This window comes from Spermophilus citellus (genome assembly GCF_964194105.1).
Source record: "Spermophilus citellus genome assembly, chromosome: 14".
Classification (NCBI taxonomy): domain Eukaryota; kingdom Metazoa; phylum Chordata; class Mammalia; order Rodentia; family Sciuridae; genus Spermophilus; species Spermophilus citellus.
Genome location: NC_138194.1, coordinates 97,937,915 through 97,952,848, shown reverse-complemented (window position 1 = coordinate 97,952,848; position 14,934 = coordinate 97,937,915). Strand labels below are relative to the sequence as shown.

General features: G+C 51.1%; 1 protein-coding gene across 5 annotated transcripts in view; it reads left to right on the top strand.

The window, feature by feature from the left end:
* Positions 1 to 255: 255 nt before the first annotated feature.
* Positions 256 to 14,934, top strand: part of ZFAT (zinc finger and AT-hook domain containing) — a 194,199-nt gene continuing 179,520 nt past the window's right edge. For 2 of the 5 annotated variants that reach the window (XM_081266609.1, XM_081266608.1), the window contains exon 1: positions 256 to 452. In XM_081266609.1, the coding sequence (XP_081122735.1) occupies positions 434 to 452 (19 nt within the window). In that variant the 5' untranslated portion in view covers positions 256 to 433. Of the gene's footprint in view, positions 453 to 481; positions 1,260 to 6,324; positions 6,347 to 14,934 lie in introns of those variants that run through there. The other 3 variants (XR_014018835.1, XM_081266606.1, XM_081266607.1) reach the window with 3 other exon arrangements.

The following is a 14,934-nucleotide window of genomic DNA, read 5'->3' as shown; positions in this document are numbered from 1 at the left end:
CCACTTGCCGGTGGGAGGTGGGCGGGCAGGTGCAGGGCAGGACCGGGAAGCCGCCGGATCCGAGATCCGTACTCCGGGCACCCGCAGAACCGCTTCCTGGGCGTGGCTTAAAACGCGGAGTGGCGGACCCTCTGGAATGGAGGCAGAGCGCGTCCACTGGGCGCGAGCATGCGCACTGGCCCGGCAGCGCCGCTGGGGGAGGGCCCCCGTGGAGGACGTCGCTACGCAGGCGTCCGGGCCCCGTGGGGAGGAGGGCGAAGACTCCATCCGCCATGTTGGATGCCGCAGATTCGCCATAACCTCGCCTGCTCTTTTCTTAAAAAAATAAAAATAAAAAGCGAAGCGCCAGCGGGGCGCCCCGCCTTCTCGGTCGTTACAGGAGGGGTCCTGGAAGAGCCGAGGCTTTTTTTTCCTCCGCGGTGGGGGCGTTGCCATGGAGACGCAGGCGGCAGGTGAGCCGAGCTGGGGGTTGGGGTGAGGACGGGGTGGGGGTGGGGCGCGGCGCGGCGCGCGGGAAGCCGTTCGGAGCGTGGAGTCGGGTGCCGCGCGCAGGCCTCGGGGCGGCGGAGGGATCCGCGGCAGGATCCGGAGAGCGGACGTAGCGACGTCCTTCGGCCACACGTTCAGTGTTCCGCCGCCGAAAAAAAAAAGTTAAAAAATAAAGCTGGAGCCAAGGAGGAGAGCGCAGTGCGCGCGCGCACAGGCGCCGTTTCCAGGACAACGGGAGGCGCCGGGGTGCGCTCCCGAGACGGAGCGCGGGCGTGCTCGCGGGCGGGAGGTTCGAATCCCGGTGCCGCCAGCTCTTTGGCGGGTGGGCTTTGGCTAAGCCCGCCTCCTGTCTGGCCCCGGGTTCCTGCTCTGTGACATAGTTCCCCTGATTATCACATCCAGGCGCTTGGCCGGGATATTTGAAGGGTCAGGGCTTCGAAGGAAAGTTTCCTTGTGTCCCGTAGAGGGAGCCACAGCGCCAGGGGGTAGCGTTGCCATGGGTCGCCCTGCCACACGCTTCGCAAAATTGTCCTTTACCCCGGCCCGCTGCCCAGCCATGTCACCTCCTTCAGGCAGCCTCCCCCGGCTTCCCGGCCAGAAGCCGGTCGGCCCTCTTGAGGTTGGCGCCGTCCCTTTCCCTGCGGCTGGCGCCCTCGCCCCCGGCTTCATGCGTTTGGCTGCGCAGCCCTGCCGGCCGCCCTTAACTGGAGGTCATTCACTGGGGGGAGAAGTTCAGAGAGGCCAGAATCCTAAGGTTAACCGTGGCAGAGGTGAGGTGTAAGGGTGAAGTCCAGACTCCTGCCTGGCTTGTACCTCCCACCCCAGAATAGTGCGCCCCCGCGGTAGGTGTCCAGTGTGGGCCCTGGCAGGTTTCCTTGCTGGAGCCCAGGTGACCTTTGAAATGCAAATGTCATGTCACTAGGCCCACTCTCCACCACCGCCCCTCTGCAGCTTGCTCCCTAGAGCGCTCAAGTTCATCTGTGGAAGCCTGTGGAGTGAGGGTCCCCGTGCTCCCGGGTGGGATGGGCGCGCCTTTCGGCTGCTTTAGTTCCAACTGGCAGCTTGGCAGGCAGGTGAGGAGCGGTGGGGACCTTTGTCCTGCCCCATCCTCTGTGGCCCCAGCTGTATCAGGTAGGGGAGTGAGGAAGGGGCCCAGAGCCAGAGTGGCGGGACTTCACCTAGTGACTTCTCAGTTCGCTGCCTTCCTTCTCCCTGTCAGTCCCTGCTGCTTGGACCCAGAATGACCTGCTCACCTGGCTTCTGGGGGAATTCACCCAGCAGCCCTCAGAAAGAACCCTGGACTTAGGTTGTTTCCTTCCATTTCTGGCTGAAATGAATGAGAAACGAGCAAGTTTTGAAAAAGTAATGCAGTTAACTCAGGACAGCTTATCTCTAGAAACTAAACTTTCCTGTTTTGGTGGTTAGGTTAATTTTAAAGCAGCAGTACAATAGATGGCACCGAGATGGAGTGGCACATGCCTGAAAGGTGCAACTTGGCTGGTAAATGAGCTGCCACTGCCCTGCTCCCTTGTCAGTTGGCTTCTGATTCTTCTGGAGGAAAGGTTCCTGCTCCTTCCTTCCCAAACCTTATAATTTACATAACGACTTTTCAAAGATGGTTATCCTTAAGTAGAATTAAGCAGCTGCCTAGGGCAAGGGCAGTTAGAATTAGATGTATTAGAAAGACTCTCTTTAATTGCATTTCCTTTTATAGATAGTTTCATGCTTGTTGCCTCTAAAGACCTCTGCACCAAGCTGGGCAGATTTAATTATGTAGAAGTGTTGAGCTAGAGTTCAGTTTCCCTCTTCTCAGTGGTTTACCTTGCGAAGCTTTCCTTGTCTGAAATTTCCCAGGGTCAGGTCTCAACTCTAAGGGCTGGAATGGGGCAGAGGGTGGAAAGAACAACACCCCTGGGCTGCACCCAGCCCTGAGGATCCCAGCGCCTCATCTGCAGTAGGAGACCTGTTCCTCCTCCTGCACTGTGGATGCTGGTGGCACTTGAGATGCCAGCTGTCCCCTCTGACCCAGACCCACTCTCTCTATTGTGCAGCTCAGCACTTTGTCATGCCCTGACTTTTAGAAGCATTTGTGACTGGGACTTTTGGATAGAGTTTGATTATGATACATTTCTTCGGAAAGAGAAAAAATAATTTGAGAGCAAAGCAAATCAACTATTTTAAACACCTATTACAGATCTGAAGTTGCTTTGTTTTTTTTTTTTTTGAACATAAAATGTGTAGATAAAGTCACGTTTCCTTGTAAGAAGATAATGCTTGACATTAATACAAAAATGGGAATAAATTTGGGTAACAGAATTTTCTTTGTTCCTTTTTAAAAGTTTTAAAGATTATAAATTGAAAAATCATAGTTATCTATAGTTATGGTGTACAAAGTAGTATTATGATTTATGAATATGATATGGAATAATTAAACCAAGGTAATTAACATACCCATCACCCCCCCGAACATTTGGTGAAAGCCCTGGAGACTTGCTCTCATGCTTTGGAAATGTGCAGTGCATTGTTACCTGCTGTGTTCACCCTGCTGTGCAGTCCACCCTGGTCTCACTGAGGCTCTGGTAGAACCAGTGTTCTATTCTGTGCCTGAGTGCACTGTTCCAGATCCCCTGTGTGAGCCCCGTGTGTGTGCTGTTGTGTGCTTGGCTTATTTCACCTGTCAGGATGTTCTCTAGCTCCGCACATTTCCACAAGAGGCAAACTGTCATTTGTAAGGCCCAGTTATACTCCAGGGTACTTGTATGCCCCATTTTCTTGACCCTCACATGTCAGTGAACACTTAGTTGCCTGCACCGTGTCTGTTGTGGCAGCCTGCAGTGAACACGGGAGTGCAGATGTCCCTGGCACACACAGATTTGGAATCTGGATTCTTTCAAATCATGGGCAGGTGACATCGCAAAGCATGGGACTCTGGAATCTGGCGCCTTTGATGCCAGCAGTCTGGGCTGAGGCAGGTGGGCAGGGTAGGGACCTGGTGTACGGCCCAGCTCAGGCTGTGGATGAGATGGTGGCAGGAAAGTGGACAGGAAGGAGGCGAGGGGACCCTGAGCCATGGAGCACGGGAGACAGTGCAGCCTGGCATCTTTGAAAGGCGTTGTACCTGTTCTTCCCAGGGCTCCTTGGGCCCTGCCAGCTCCCCTAGTGTCAGAGGTTCTGCTGTACTGCTATAGGTGGTGCTGCCATAGGGCTTCAGAGGCCACCCCATTCCTCCTCCCCACAGGGCTGTGGCTTCCCACCACCAGACTGGTTCCAGCTTCCCTCAGATGTTTGCTACCCAGTGCTGGGGTGGCTCGTCCTCGCTCTTTCCCCTGGGGACTTCACCCAGTCATACCAGTGGGAAGCCAGCTCCTTTGGGAGAGCATGCCAGAGCCACTCAGTCTCCCTGTTTCCTACTTTAAGGTCATAAAGATATACTTCTGGGTTTGTTTCTCTACTTTAAAGCTTTATGCTTCTTGCCCTTAGGTCTAGCTCTGTCATCCATCTCAAATTAGTTTGTGGATGGTGTGAAGCAGGGTTCTGGTTCTGGTGTCCAGGTGGATCTCTGTTTGCTGGAGCGGCAAATGTATTGAATTACCTTGGCTCTTCTGTTGACAGTCATGTGGGTCCATTTCTGAGCTTTCTGGTCTCATCTGTTTATCCTTTATCAGTGCCACACCATTTTGATTACTATAGCTTTAAAGTAATTTTTGGAGTTATAAATGATAGGGGCATTTAGAATATTTTTTTGGAAGGACAAAAATCTAGGCAGGAATCTTTCATTGGGTTGTGTCATGGCACAGCCCAGGTGTTGAAGCTCACCCCAAGATGTTCACAACAAGGTGGTGGCTGGGAGGCACAGAGGGAAGACAGATTTGCAGATATAATTCAGAGAAAAAAAAGCCCATGGAAGTTTTGACCAATTGGATTTTACCGTAGGGTCCAGCAAGCCGCCTGTCTGTGTTTTTGGGGAAGGAGGGATGAGGGACACAGCAGGCCCAGGGATGGGGAAGTCTTTGCAGACTTTGCACCTGCTGCCCTGGTCCATGATTTTAGTTCCCTTCTGTGATGTGGGGAGGGGGCCTTTGTACTCTGCTTCCCATTTTACTTTGGAGTTGGGCCAGAGCACTAGTGTAGGGCTTGCCAGGTCCTAGGGGAGCCCTTTCTTGGGGACGGAGGGCTCTCTCCCCTTATGAAGCTCATGGGGTGGATGTTTTGTGCAGTCTCGAGGGTTCCTTGGGTGGAAGCATTCAGTTCCTTACAGTGAGCCCTATAAGGAACCAGGTAATGCAGGGAGCAAGAGAAGAACTGGGAGGTAGTCCTGGGACCTTGCCCAGTCTCTGAAGCCACCATGGCCTCTTGTAAAAAGGGTCACTGCAGGCCACTGGGCAGTATGTCTCTAAAGGTCCCATAGTGAAGCACTGGGCACACATCTGGCCTCTGTCTGATTTTTCTCTTTTTTCATCATCCATCTGTTCCTTCCTTTCTCCCTCAGCCTTTATCAAGCCTCACCTTCTTCCCCTGAACATCTTGTAGTTTTCAATATTATCTTTGAAAATTTGAAGCATGCTGAGAGTGATCTGAGGTGCGATGCAGTGGCCGGCCTTGTGCAGCCCTGCCGTTGTAGGGTGAGAGGGGCTCTGGAAGCACCATATCTGTAGAAGTTTCTTTTCTTTTCTTTTTTTTTTTTTTTAGTGAAGGAAGCAGAAGCTTGCACTGGGCCAGCTGTAGAATCACTGAACTGCTCTGGGCGGGGGGACTCAGTCATGGGTTGCTGAGTAGCCACTCAGTACTGGACCTAGTGTAAGGCCTGTGTTGGGCCTGTGACTCCTTTAAGAGGCTGCTTCTAGATCTTTTGTTAGAACCTTGCCTCGTCCAGAATCTGGGGCTTGCCCAGGCTGCAGGTGAGTCAGGTGTCAGCTCCTTAGGTCTGGTGAGGGGGGGAGACCTGAGCAGCCAGAGATAAAAGAAGCCTGGGTTGGGCTGCTGTCCAGTGCCCCTGCAGTTTGGCCATTGTGCTTGCTGATTGAGTCACACACCTGCCTAATCTGGGCCGACTGGCAGCTGAGGCCTGAGCCTTTGTGTGGCCTCATGGCTCGGCTCCTGTGGCCCTCCACGGGAAGGCTGCTGCCAGGAGCTGAGCATGGTGGGCAGGAAGGCCTATTCTCCAGGAGCGTACTGCCTACAGGGCATACAAACCAGCTCAAAAATGAGCAAAAGTTTGTCAAGAGGCAGTGGTACCTTGCTATCCACAGGGGATTGATTCCTGGACTTCCCATGGATACCAAAATCTGCAGATGCTGAAATCCCTTGTAAAAATGGTACAGTGTTTGCATATAACCTGTGAATATTCTCTTTCTGTATGTGTTCAGTACAGATACTTTTGATCCATGGTTGGTTGAATCCATGGAGGTAAAACCCATGATACAGAAGGCCCACTGCTCTTTGCAGAACATATACAGATGGCTGAGAAGCACATGAGACGATGTTTGGCATGTCAATAGGGACATGCCAGTCGAAACCACAGTGAGAAACTACTGCATGCCAACTAGAATGGCTGAAATTAAAATAATTTACAGCCCCACTTGTTGAGAATGTGGCATCTAGGACTCTGATACACCATTGGTGGAGATGTAAAACAGCAGGTCACTTTGCAGAATAGTTTGGTGGTTTCTCGCTGTGTTAAGCATACACTTAAATAACTCATCTGTCGTCATGCTCCTAGGTACTTACCCAAGAGAAATAAAGCCTGTGTCCCTTTGAAGACATGTGTGCACCAGTCATAGCAGCTTTATTTGTAATAGCCCTAAAGTGGAACCAACTCAAATGCTTATCAACTTTGTGACTGGCTCAACAAATTGTGGTATGTCTTCACAATGGAATACTACTCAGCAGTGAAAAGAACAAACTACTAATGGACTAATCTTAACAGCATGTTAAATGAAAGAATCCAGGGAGGATAGACTACATACTGTTGGGGTGTGGAGCAGTTGGATCTCTTGTGTGTTGTTATGAGAATGTAAGACCCTGCAATTGATGTAAACAGTATGGAAAAACAGTATGATGGGCCCCCCAAATTCTAAAAGTAGAATTACCTTATGAAGAATTGCCATATGAAATCGCCAGCAATTTCACTTCTTTATATATATCCAAAATAAATGAAAGTAGGGTCTCTAAGAGATACTTGTGCACACATTTTCATAGTAGCATGACTCCCTATAGCTGAAAGGTGGAAACAGCTCATTTGTCCAGTGATAGGTGATAGATAATCAAAACATGCATATACATACAATAGTATATTATTTAGCTGTAAAAATGAGGAAGATTTGATACATGCTAGAACAGGCATGAACCTTGAGGACATTATGCTAAATGAAATGTCACAAGAAGACAAATGCCATATAATTCTAGAGTAGTCACATTCATGGAGATAGCAAACAGGATGGTGATTGCCAGGATCTAGGAGGAGGGCAGTGAAGAGTTGAGGTTTCATGGGTAGCGAGCTTCCACTGGGGAAGGTGAAACTTTTGTGGAGGTGGCTGGTGCTGATGGCTGCATGCCATCGAGCTGAACACATGGCTGAGATGGTCAGTTTTCTGTGCATTCTATGGTAGTTAAAGAATACTGTGTAATGTATAATTGTATTATAAGAACTTCTAGAAAACTTGGAACAATAGGGACAGAAAAGAACCCGTGCTTGGCAGGAGCTATCAGGGAGAAGGACTGCAGAGTGGGGGAAGTGTCCTACACCTTGACTTTGGTGATGGCTCCGCTCGCCTGCCCTGTGGTGAAACTCACTGACCAATCGAGCTCCTCAGGTGTACTGGAGGTGTGTACAGGGGTGGAGTAGGACACGCCACGTATTCATTGCTGCCTGGGATGGGGAGGAGCTCAGGAAAGCCTCGAAGGTGATGTTGAAGCAGAGTGACCAGGCCAGGAGTAAAGCAGGTGAAAGGGGTAAAGGCAGGTGAGCTGCCTCTGCCCATATGCGGGCCTGGCCAGGGCAGCGACCCTCCACCTCCTTATGCCCTCTTTGCCCAGTTCCAGGCCTCTGAGCCCTGCGGTGGGGAGTGTGCTCAGCCTGCCTGTCCTGCCTGGAGCCCCCAGCCTCGCTGACTGAGGCCTGCTAGGTCCTGCTGGAGTCCTGGGTGTCCACTGGTGTTCCGTCTGCAGTGCTTACTCTTGCATTCACCCCAGCTGCCCTGGCTCAGCTCTTTGCCTTGTCTCTTGCTAGGCTGAGTGAGTGGGGCTCCCCTGCCTCCAGAAATATATGCTCTGGGAAATGGCACTTGCCCTGCACCCCGGGAGAGCTGACTTGCATTTTACCCTCACCATGGGACGGTTCTTGTGACCCACTTTAATTTTGTGGTATGGGGGATTGAGTCCTGGGCCTTGTACACACTAGGCAAAAATCCCCAGCCCTTTTTGTTTTATTTTGAGAAAGGGTCTGCGTAAGTTACCCAGGCTGGTCTCAAACTTGTGATTCTCCTGCCCCAACTCTCCTGTGATTACAGGTGCGTGCCCTGTGCCTGGCTCTCGTGAGTTGTTTTAAACTTTGGTGTCCATTTCTGTAATATTGGAGCTAAGCACGTCTTTGCCTCAGAATTTTATTCTCTGAAGAATTGAATCAGGGGAGGCACATGGGGAAGTGGCTGCTGTTCAGGGAAGAGTTTCGAGGCAGCTTGAGAGTTCTCTAAGACTCTGTCCCAGGCGGCCTGTGGTACTTCTCGGTGTCCTGGGATATCACTTCCTGACAGAGCACAGGATGCTGCTGTCCCTGGCTCCCCTGTGTTGGGCATGGGGGCCGGGACAGACAGTGTGCTGCTCAGTGCCCTTCAGGTGGCTGCCAGCCTTCCCTTGGACATGGCTCCTGCCCTGCTCTGCCCACACACCTGTCCAGCTGAGCTGTCCGTCGAGTGTCCCAGTGCCGTGAGAGGGGCTCTCAGTCCTTGTCTCTGCTGCTGTGACTGCAGTGCTCCAGCATGGCGATATTGCCTTTGATTCACGGATAAGCCGAGGGTCAGAGCGGTTTGGTGACACGAAGGCAGGTGACCAAGCCAGGATAGGTATATGGCCTGGCTGACCCCAAACCAAACCCTGTGCTCTTGAGGTTACTGAGCGGATCCTGCACTTATGGAGCACCAGGAATGTCAGTGTCTCGGTCTCATTTAACCCTCATAAGGCCCCAGGGAGGCTGATGCTGTCATTGACATCATGCGGATTAAGAAATCTGGGCCTAGAGAGACAGAGTCCTGTCTCAGAGCCCCAGGGCAAGCCCTGCTCCACCAGCCCTGTGTAGCCCCAAAGCCCAAGTCCTTATGCCCGCTGGCCTGGTTGGTGCCTCTGTGTTTTCACGTCTCTGTCCCTCCCCCTCTCTGGGTGTTCACAGAAGCATTCTGTGACTTCTGTCTAACCCTTTGTCTGACAGACTTGCTGTTTGCTCTTGCGACAGATTTGGTGTGCACTGTGGGTGCAGATCTAGTCTCCCTGTGAAGTGTGGGTGGGGTGGGGTGGGAGCAGGAGACCAGTGGGCGCTAGAGGAGGCGGGGAGCACTGCAGATACAGCTGCAGAGGTCCGAGGCGCCCGGGCACCCGGCTTCCGTTCTGCTTCCTTCATTCTCTTTCTCCCCCCTCTTCTCGTTTTCCTGTTCTCAATTTTTGGAAAACAAAATCATCAGGAAAAACATTCTGCAGTTTCCATTCTCTCAGGTTTTTGGTCTCTAACTTAAAGACCAGGCATGAAGTGCCCACAAGAGGAACATGAATTGGCAAAGAGTTTTGGGGTGGGAACCGAGAGGCAGGCAAAGCCCATGTAGATTGACAGGAGCGCTGTGGGAATTGTTGACTGCTCCTGGTTCCAGCCCAGGGGCAGAATCCAAGGTGAAAGGGTGGCCTGGTGGCCCTGGGAAGCTGGTCCTGTCTGGCGCTACGAGACCTTTGTTGTCCACATGGTGGGTACCCATGGCTCAGTTGGCCTTTGGAGGTCACGGCAGGAGAGATTTGGGTGAGTTTCATGTTTGGAACCCCTGGACGTAAAGAACCCAGATGTGACCAGGGCTCCCTTTAGTGCTACTACTTTGATCACTTTAAACAGGAGCTCTAGTAGTAAGCCTGCTGGAGGCCTGTGAGCATTCCGCGCCTGTGTTCTGTGTTTCCTGAGGGCGCTCACTCCCTCTCTTCCACCCTGGCTGTGCCTCTACCTGCACCACTGTTTTTTGGATAATCTTCTCTGTTCCTTCCTGAGCAGCTCGGTGGCCACTCATCTCAGCATTTCCTGAACCATGCTCAGTGTCGGGTCTCAACAGGTGAGAGCTATCAGGTGACAGAAGGGTCTGCTGCTCAACACTGGGGAGATAAACATCGTTCCAAGTTTCTTTCAAGATGACTCACTGTCTTTCCAAAGATAGATAACATTCAGGTTTTTTCAAACTCATTGGTGGCAGGACACATTTCGCTGAGGTCTTCTGGGGCCAGGTTACCTGCAGCCAGCAGGGGGTGGCTCCCTCTGGGCGGGGCTTGTTGCTCAGGCCAAGCCTCCTGGACGTTCTGGTTGGTTGATGGAGTGCAGCCTCAGGTGCATACACACTGGGCCAAATCAGGGTCTCCAGTGGCTGCAAGCCACCAGGTCCCTCCTTGGCCTGTGGAGATGGAGTGGCTTATCCTGGCAGAGTGAGGGGGTCTCCCTTTGCAGGGTGGGGAGGGAGGAGGCAGCCCCACTCATCCTTTGCCCTTTTGGTAGAAAGTGTGTTTTAGAAAGTAATTTTCCCTCTGACCCTATTTTCCACCCAGCCTCTCTGGGACCTGTTGTTCATGGTTGCTGGTGCATAAGGATCTACGACTCCAGTGACAGCTGTGCCTCTTGTCACTAACCTTCATGCTGCAGGAACAGGGACTGTGTGAAAAGTGACTCCTGGTGATAAGCTGGAGAAATGGAGCTTTAGGATCCCATGAGCCTTTGAGGACCTCAGTGAAGAGCATCTGTGGGCTTTCAGAGGCAACCCCAGAAAGCCCCAGACCATGCAGCCTGAGACCCAGCTGGAAATAGCAGGTCTCCCAAATGGCCTTCCTGTGCCAGACCACAGTAGGTGCTGCACACTGCGGGGATGGACCTGATGAGACCCCTTCTTCCAGACCTGCCGCCGCCTTCGGCCCACTCTGGCCCAGTGGTAGGATGACCTCTCACACCTGCTGGCTTTGGGGCTGCTCCCGGGCCCTGGTCAAGTCCAGCCTTCTCTGCCCTGGCACCTTCTCCCTGGTTTTCCTTGCCCAGGTTCCGCCTCTGAAACCAGAGAGTGTGTGCTTGTGGCCTGGCGGGCTGGCGGTATTTCTGGTGGGCTGCTGTTGGCGTGAGAATCCTCCCTTTCTGTGGCGACTTTATTTTTTATGTATTTTCAATATTGAAAAGTATTTTGAGCACTTACTTTCTAACTTTCTTTAAACCTTTGATATGTAACAGGAAAACATTTAGAGAATTTAATTATAGTAATAACTATAGTAATAACCGTTTTGTTTTTCCTCTCCAACACCCACATGCTTCTCAGGAGAGGGTTCTGTGGCACGGAAGCTTGTGTTCCGAGCAGCTTGTTGGTGTGAGGATTCAAGGGGGTAGAGATATGGGAGCTAGAAGAGCAGAAGTTTCTGTGAATAAAAGAGGATCTGGAGGCTTCCAGAGGTAGGGCGAGAACCAGCGATGGAAAGGAGGGAGGGAGAGAGCCAGAGAGAACTCAGACACAGCATGTTCTGTAGTGACCCCTCCTAGAGATGCTCAGATACTGAGGAAGCAAAACGGACCCACTGAATTATGTCCCTTTTAACTTTTACACAATTTCCTATTTGCAGAAAAAATGAGAGAGAAAAAATTCTCATAAGCCGGTCACTCTGAGTCTCCAGGTGTTCCACACCTGTGATTTTACTGCACTGGTTTACCTTGCCTGCTTCTGTCTTTGTGCTCGCTGGCTCTCATCTGGGGTGGAGTTGCAGGTACCTTGCCCCTTTACCTGCTCCTAAGTGTTTTCATGTTTATTTCCTTAGAACAAGGACGTTTTCCTACATAGTCACAATGAGAAAACAACATCCTTCAATGCGCTGTCCACGTTTCTCAGCCGTCCATATGATGTCCTTGTGGCAGGAAGAAGTCCTGGGTTAGGAGTGCGTTCAGCGGCCCGTCCCTTCACTCCTTGTCTGGAGTACTTTCTCTTCGTGCTTCATGACACTGACTTTTTTTGAGGATTGCAGGCCGTTGATTTTGTGGACTGTCCCTCCCATGGCTTTGTGCAATGTCTCCTCATGATTAGATTCAGAGTCTGCCTGTTTAGGGCAGGATTTCCACAGAAATGGGCGGTTCTCAGCACATCATGCCGGTGGACACACAAAGTGACTTGTCCTGTTGCTGGTGATGCTACACATTTGAAGCAGCCAGGGTCCTGTTTTTCCCTTTGTGATTAAACGCTGTGGGGAGGTGTTTTGAGTGTGTCTGTCCGGCTACCCCCCACTCCTCGCACTGCCTCTCCCCTCGTGGGCTGTAGTGCCCGTTGATGGCTCTTGCAGAATCAGCCACCGTTATGAGGGTGGCTGCGTGGTTTCTGCTTCACTTACTGGCTGCCTTCCCGTCTTCCTGAGCTGTACTGAGGAGGAACGGTCATTCATGCATTCAGGTAAACAGTGTGATGTTTTGACGTGGTGTGCATTGTGACAGTCACCACAGTGAGCTAAGTGACGTGCCCGTTGCCTCACACAGTGGCTCTTGTGTTCCTGGTGTCTTTCTCTGTAAGTTGGAACATTCTCTTTTCCTTGAATTATTGATAATCACTGTGGACACAGGACTTCCAACTTTAGTCGGTGGTTTATAATCCTTCTCATGATTAAATTTCCTGTCACATTGCCCCCTATCTGGCCTTTGTGTTCTTCTGGCATGCCCTCTGTTTCTTGAGCACTTCTGTGTTCTTAGTGCACCAGGCCACGCTGGGCTTGTTCCCTGCTCCCCCTGTTCAGCTCGGGCACTGGCTGTCTCTGCCAGGGGACTCTTTCTTTTAGGGAGAGTGGTGTTTAGAAGCAGGTCTGGGGACGAGGTGAGCTCATTGTTACTGGTGTCCTTGCTTCTCAGCCCTCAGCCCACATGGCTGGGAGCTAGGTGTCTGTCTGCCTGCCACACACGTGTGTCTAAGCTCCCACATGCTCCTGCATGTCTTCAGCTCTTTCTGTTCCATCCTAAAGATCATGTAGTATGTGTAGGTTTTCCCAGTCCCAGTCCAACAGCACCGTGTCTGTTCTGTCCTTCCCCCTTTCCGTATTTGTAGGTCTTTCTCTGGAAGGGGACGCTGGTGCTCTGAATGCACAGTATGCTACTCCTTTGATCAGTCCTAGAATATACTAAAAACAGTTTCAGAGTCACGAACCCATGTCTCCGGGATAAAGCAGCTTCCTAACTAGATTTCAGCATGCTACTGGTCTTTTTTCTCTTTAGCTTGAAGCTCAGGTGCAAATGCCACCTTTCAAAGCCTCTCTTCCCATTTCATGCAGTCATGGTTATTTCTTTAAAATATGGGCTCTCCATTTGTTCCAGCTTGATTTCACTGTAGGATTCCCCCATGCTTGTTTGTTTATGTTTTTTGAATATGTAAATTTTTGGGGCAAGGGAATGCCTTGTATTTCAGTGAAAGGACTGAATTTTGCTTCTTTTTCTTCTTCATCTGTTTCCTCCTCTTCCTCCCTCTCCCCTCTGCCTGCAGTAGAGAGCCAAGGCTATAAGTTTCCAGGGAGAGCAAAGCCTGGGGGAGGCTGTGGAATTGAACTGAGTTATCTCACTAAAGTGGGGCTCTGGTGCCCTGCCAGCACCTGGCTTCTCTGGGCCTTCATTGAGCATTTTTCTTCCAGGCGCTTGTCTTGGTCTGGTTTGAATTCCTTCAGACCACCATTCAAATGCTGCACTTTAGGATGAGGAGTCCAAGATCAGAGCTGTTAAGTGCTTTCCCCTGGCCAGGGGTTGGACTGCAGGCTTCCCATCTGAGCCTGCTTTCATTCCCCCAGCAAACCCTAGTCTTTGTAGCCGGGAAGCATGAGTTAATAAGGTTAGCATTGTTCTCAGGGATTCTTAGGTGAATCATCTGGAAATGTCCTTGCCACAAGGAAATGTAGCATTACTCTGTTTATAGGTGAATATCTTTTATAATATTTAACATTGTTCTTTTTAAACATTTAACTCTATTTGGAATAAAATGATATTGATGTTTTTGGAGCTCACAGTCTATTAGGGGAGACAGAAGTTAAACAAATAAATACACTATTAAATACATGATTACTAGTCGTGGTCCCATACCAAGGCAAATGGGGGAGGAGGAGTCCTGGCAGCCTAATTTATATTGAAGGGGTTTTAAAAAGTCTCTCTGGGAAACCAAGACTGGAGTGAGACTTGAAGATTGAGGTTCCTGAATTAAGAGACAAGCTGGATAAGCAGAGGGCAGGTGCTTGCCAGTCCTCCCCACCCTTGGAATGCAGCCTGTAACCCAGAGCCAGCTGCCAGCTGGACTGGAGTTCTCTTTTGCCCATTATCGCCCTCTAGGGGACATGCGTGTGAGTGGACTTACTACAGGTGGCTTGAGAGATGCGCAGTGGTGGAAACAGGCCTCTGGGCCATAGTCACAGGGTGGCTTCCCCTGACCATGGGATGCACCAGGAATGGCTGAGGGGCCAGGGTTCCAGGCTTACAGGAGAGAAGACCCAGCCTCCCTCCCCCGTGGCTCTTTCAGTTCTTATAGCTGCTCAGCTGTGGAAAGGGCTGGGCTTGTCAGGGTCACCCTGAGGCCGTACTCCTGGGCCTTCCTGGGGATCCTCCTGGCTCTGTACTTCCCACTGGTGGAAGCATTGTGGCAGCTGCCCACACAGGGGTGTCTGTGTGGGCAGCTGCCACATATGTGCTGGCCAGGGAGCTGAGCTCGGGCATTTCTGTGTTCCTTCCAACAGCAAGAGTCTACAAAGTCAGACCACAGGCAGCCCTGAGGTCATGTAAAATGATTCTCCTGGACAAAACGTCATTGCCCATCTGTATTTCTAGAGACAGGGCCTGTGTCGTCCTTGTTCTGACTGTGGCTGGCATAGAGTGTGGCACACATGGGGCCTCCGTTAATGTTGACTGACGAGGCCAATGAACATAGGCTGACTGTAGAGCCCAGGTGCTTGGAGAATAGGAACAGCCCATCCCATGATCTAGTTGCCAGGAAAGGGTCGGATCGTTGTGTTTGGCTGGGGATAGGTGGGTCCTGGGGTTTGGAGGGTTCTTCTTTTCCCACTGGCTCAATCCCTTTAACTTGAAATTCTCTTCTGGAATCTCAAATGTTGTTAGATGTGCCTGAATATTGAAGGGCAATTCTTTCTTCTGAAATTAATTTTGGAACACTTTATAACCAAAACTAATCTCAGGCTTTTATAACAAAGCAGATGTTTAAAAGATGGAGT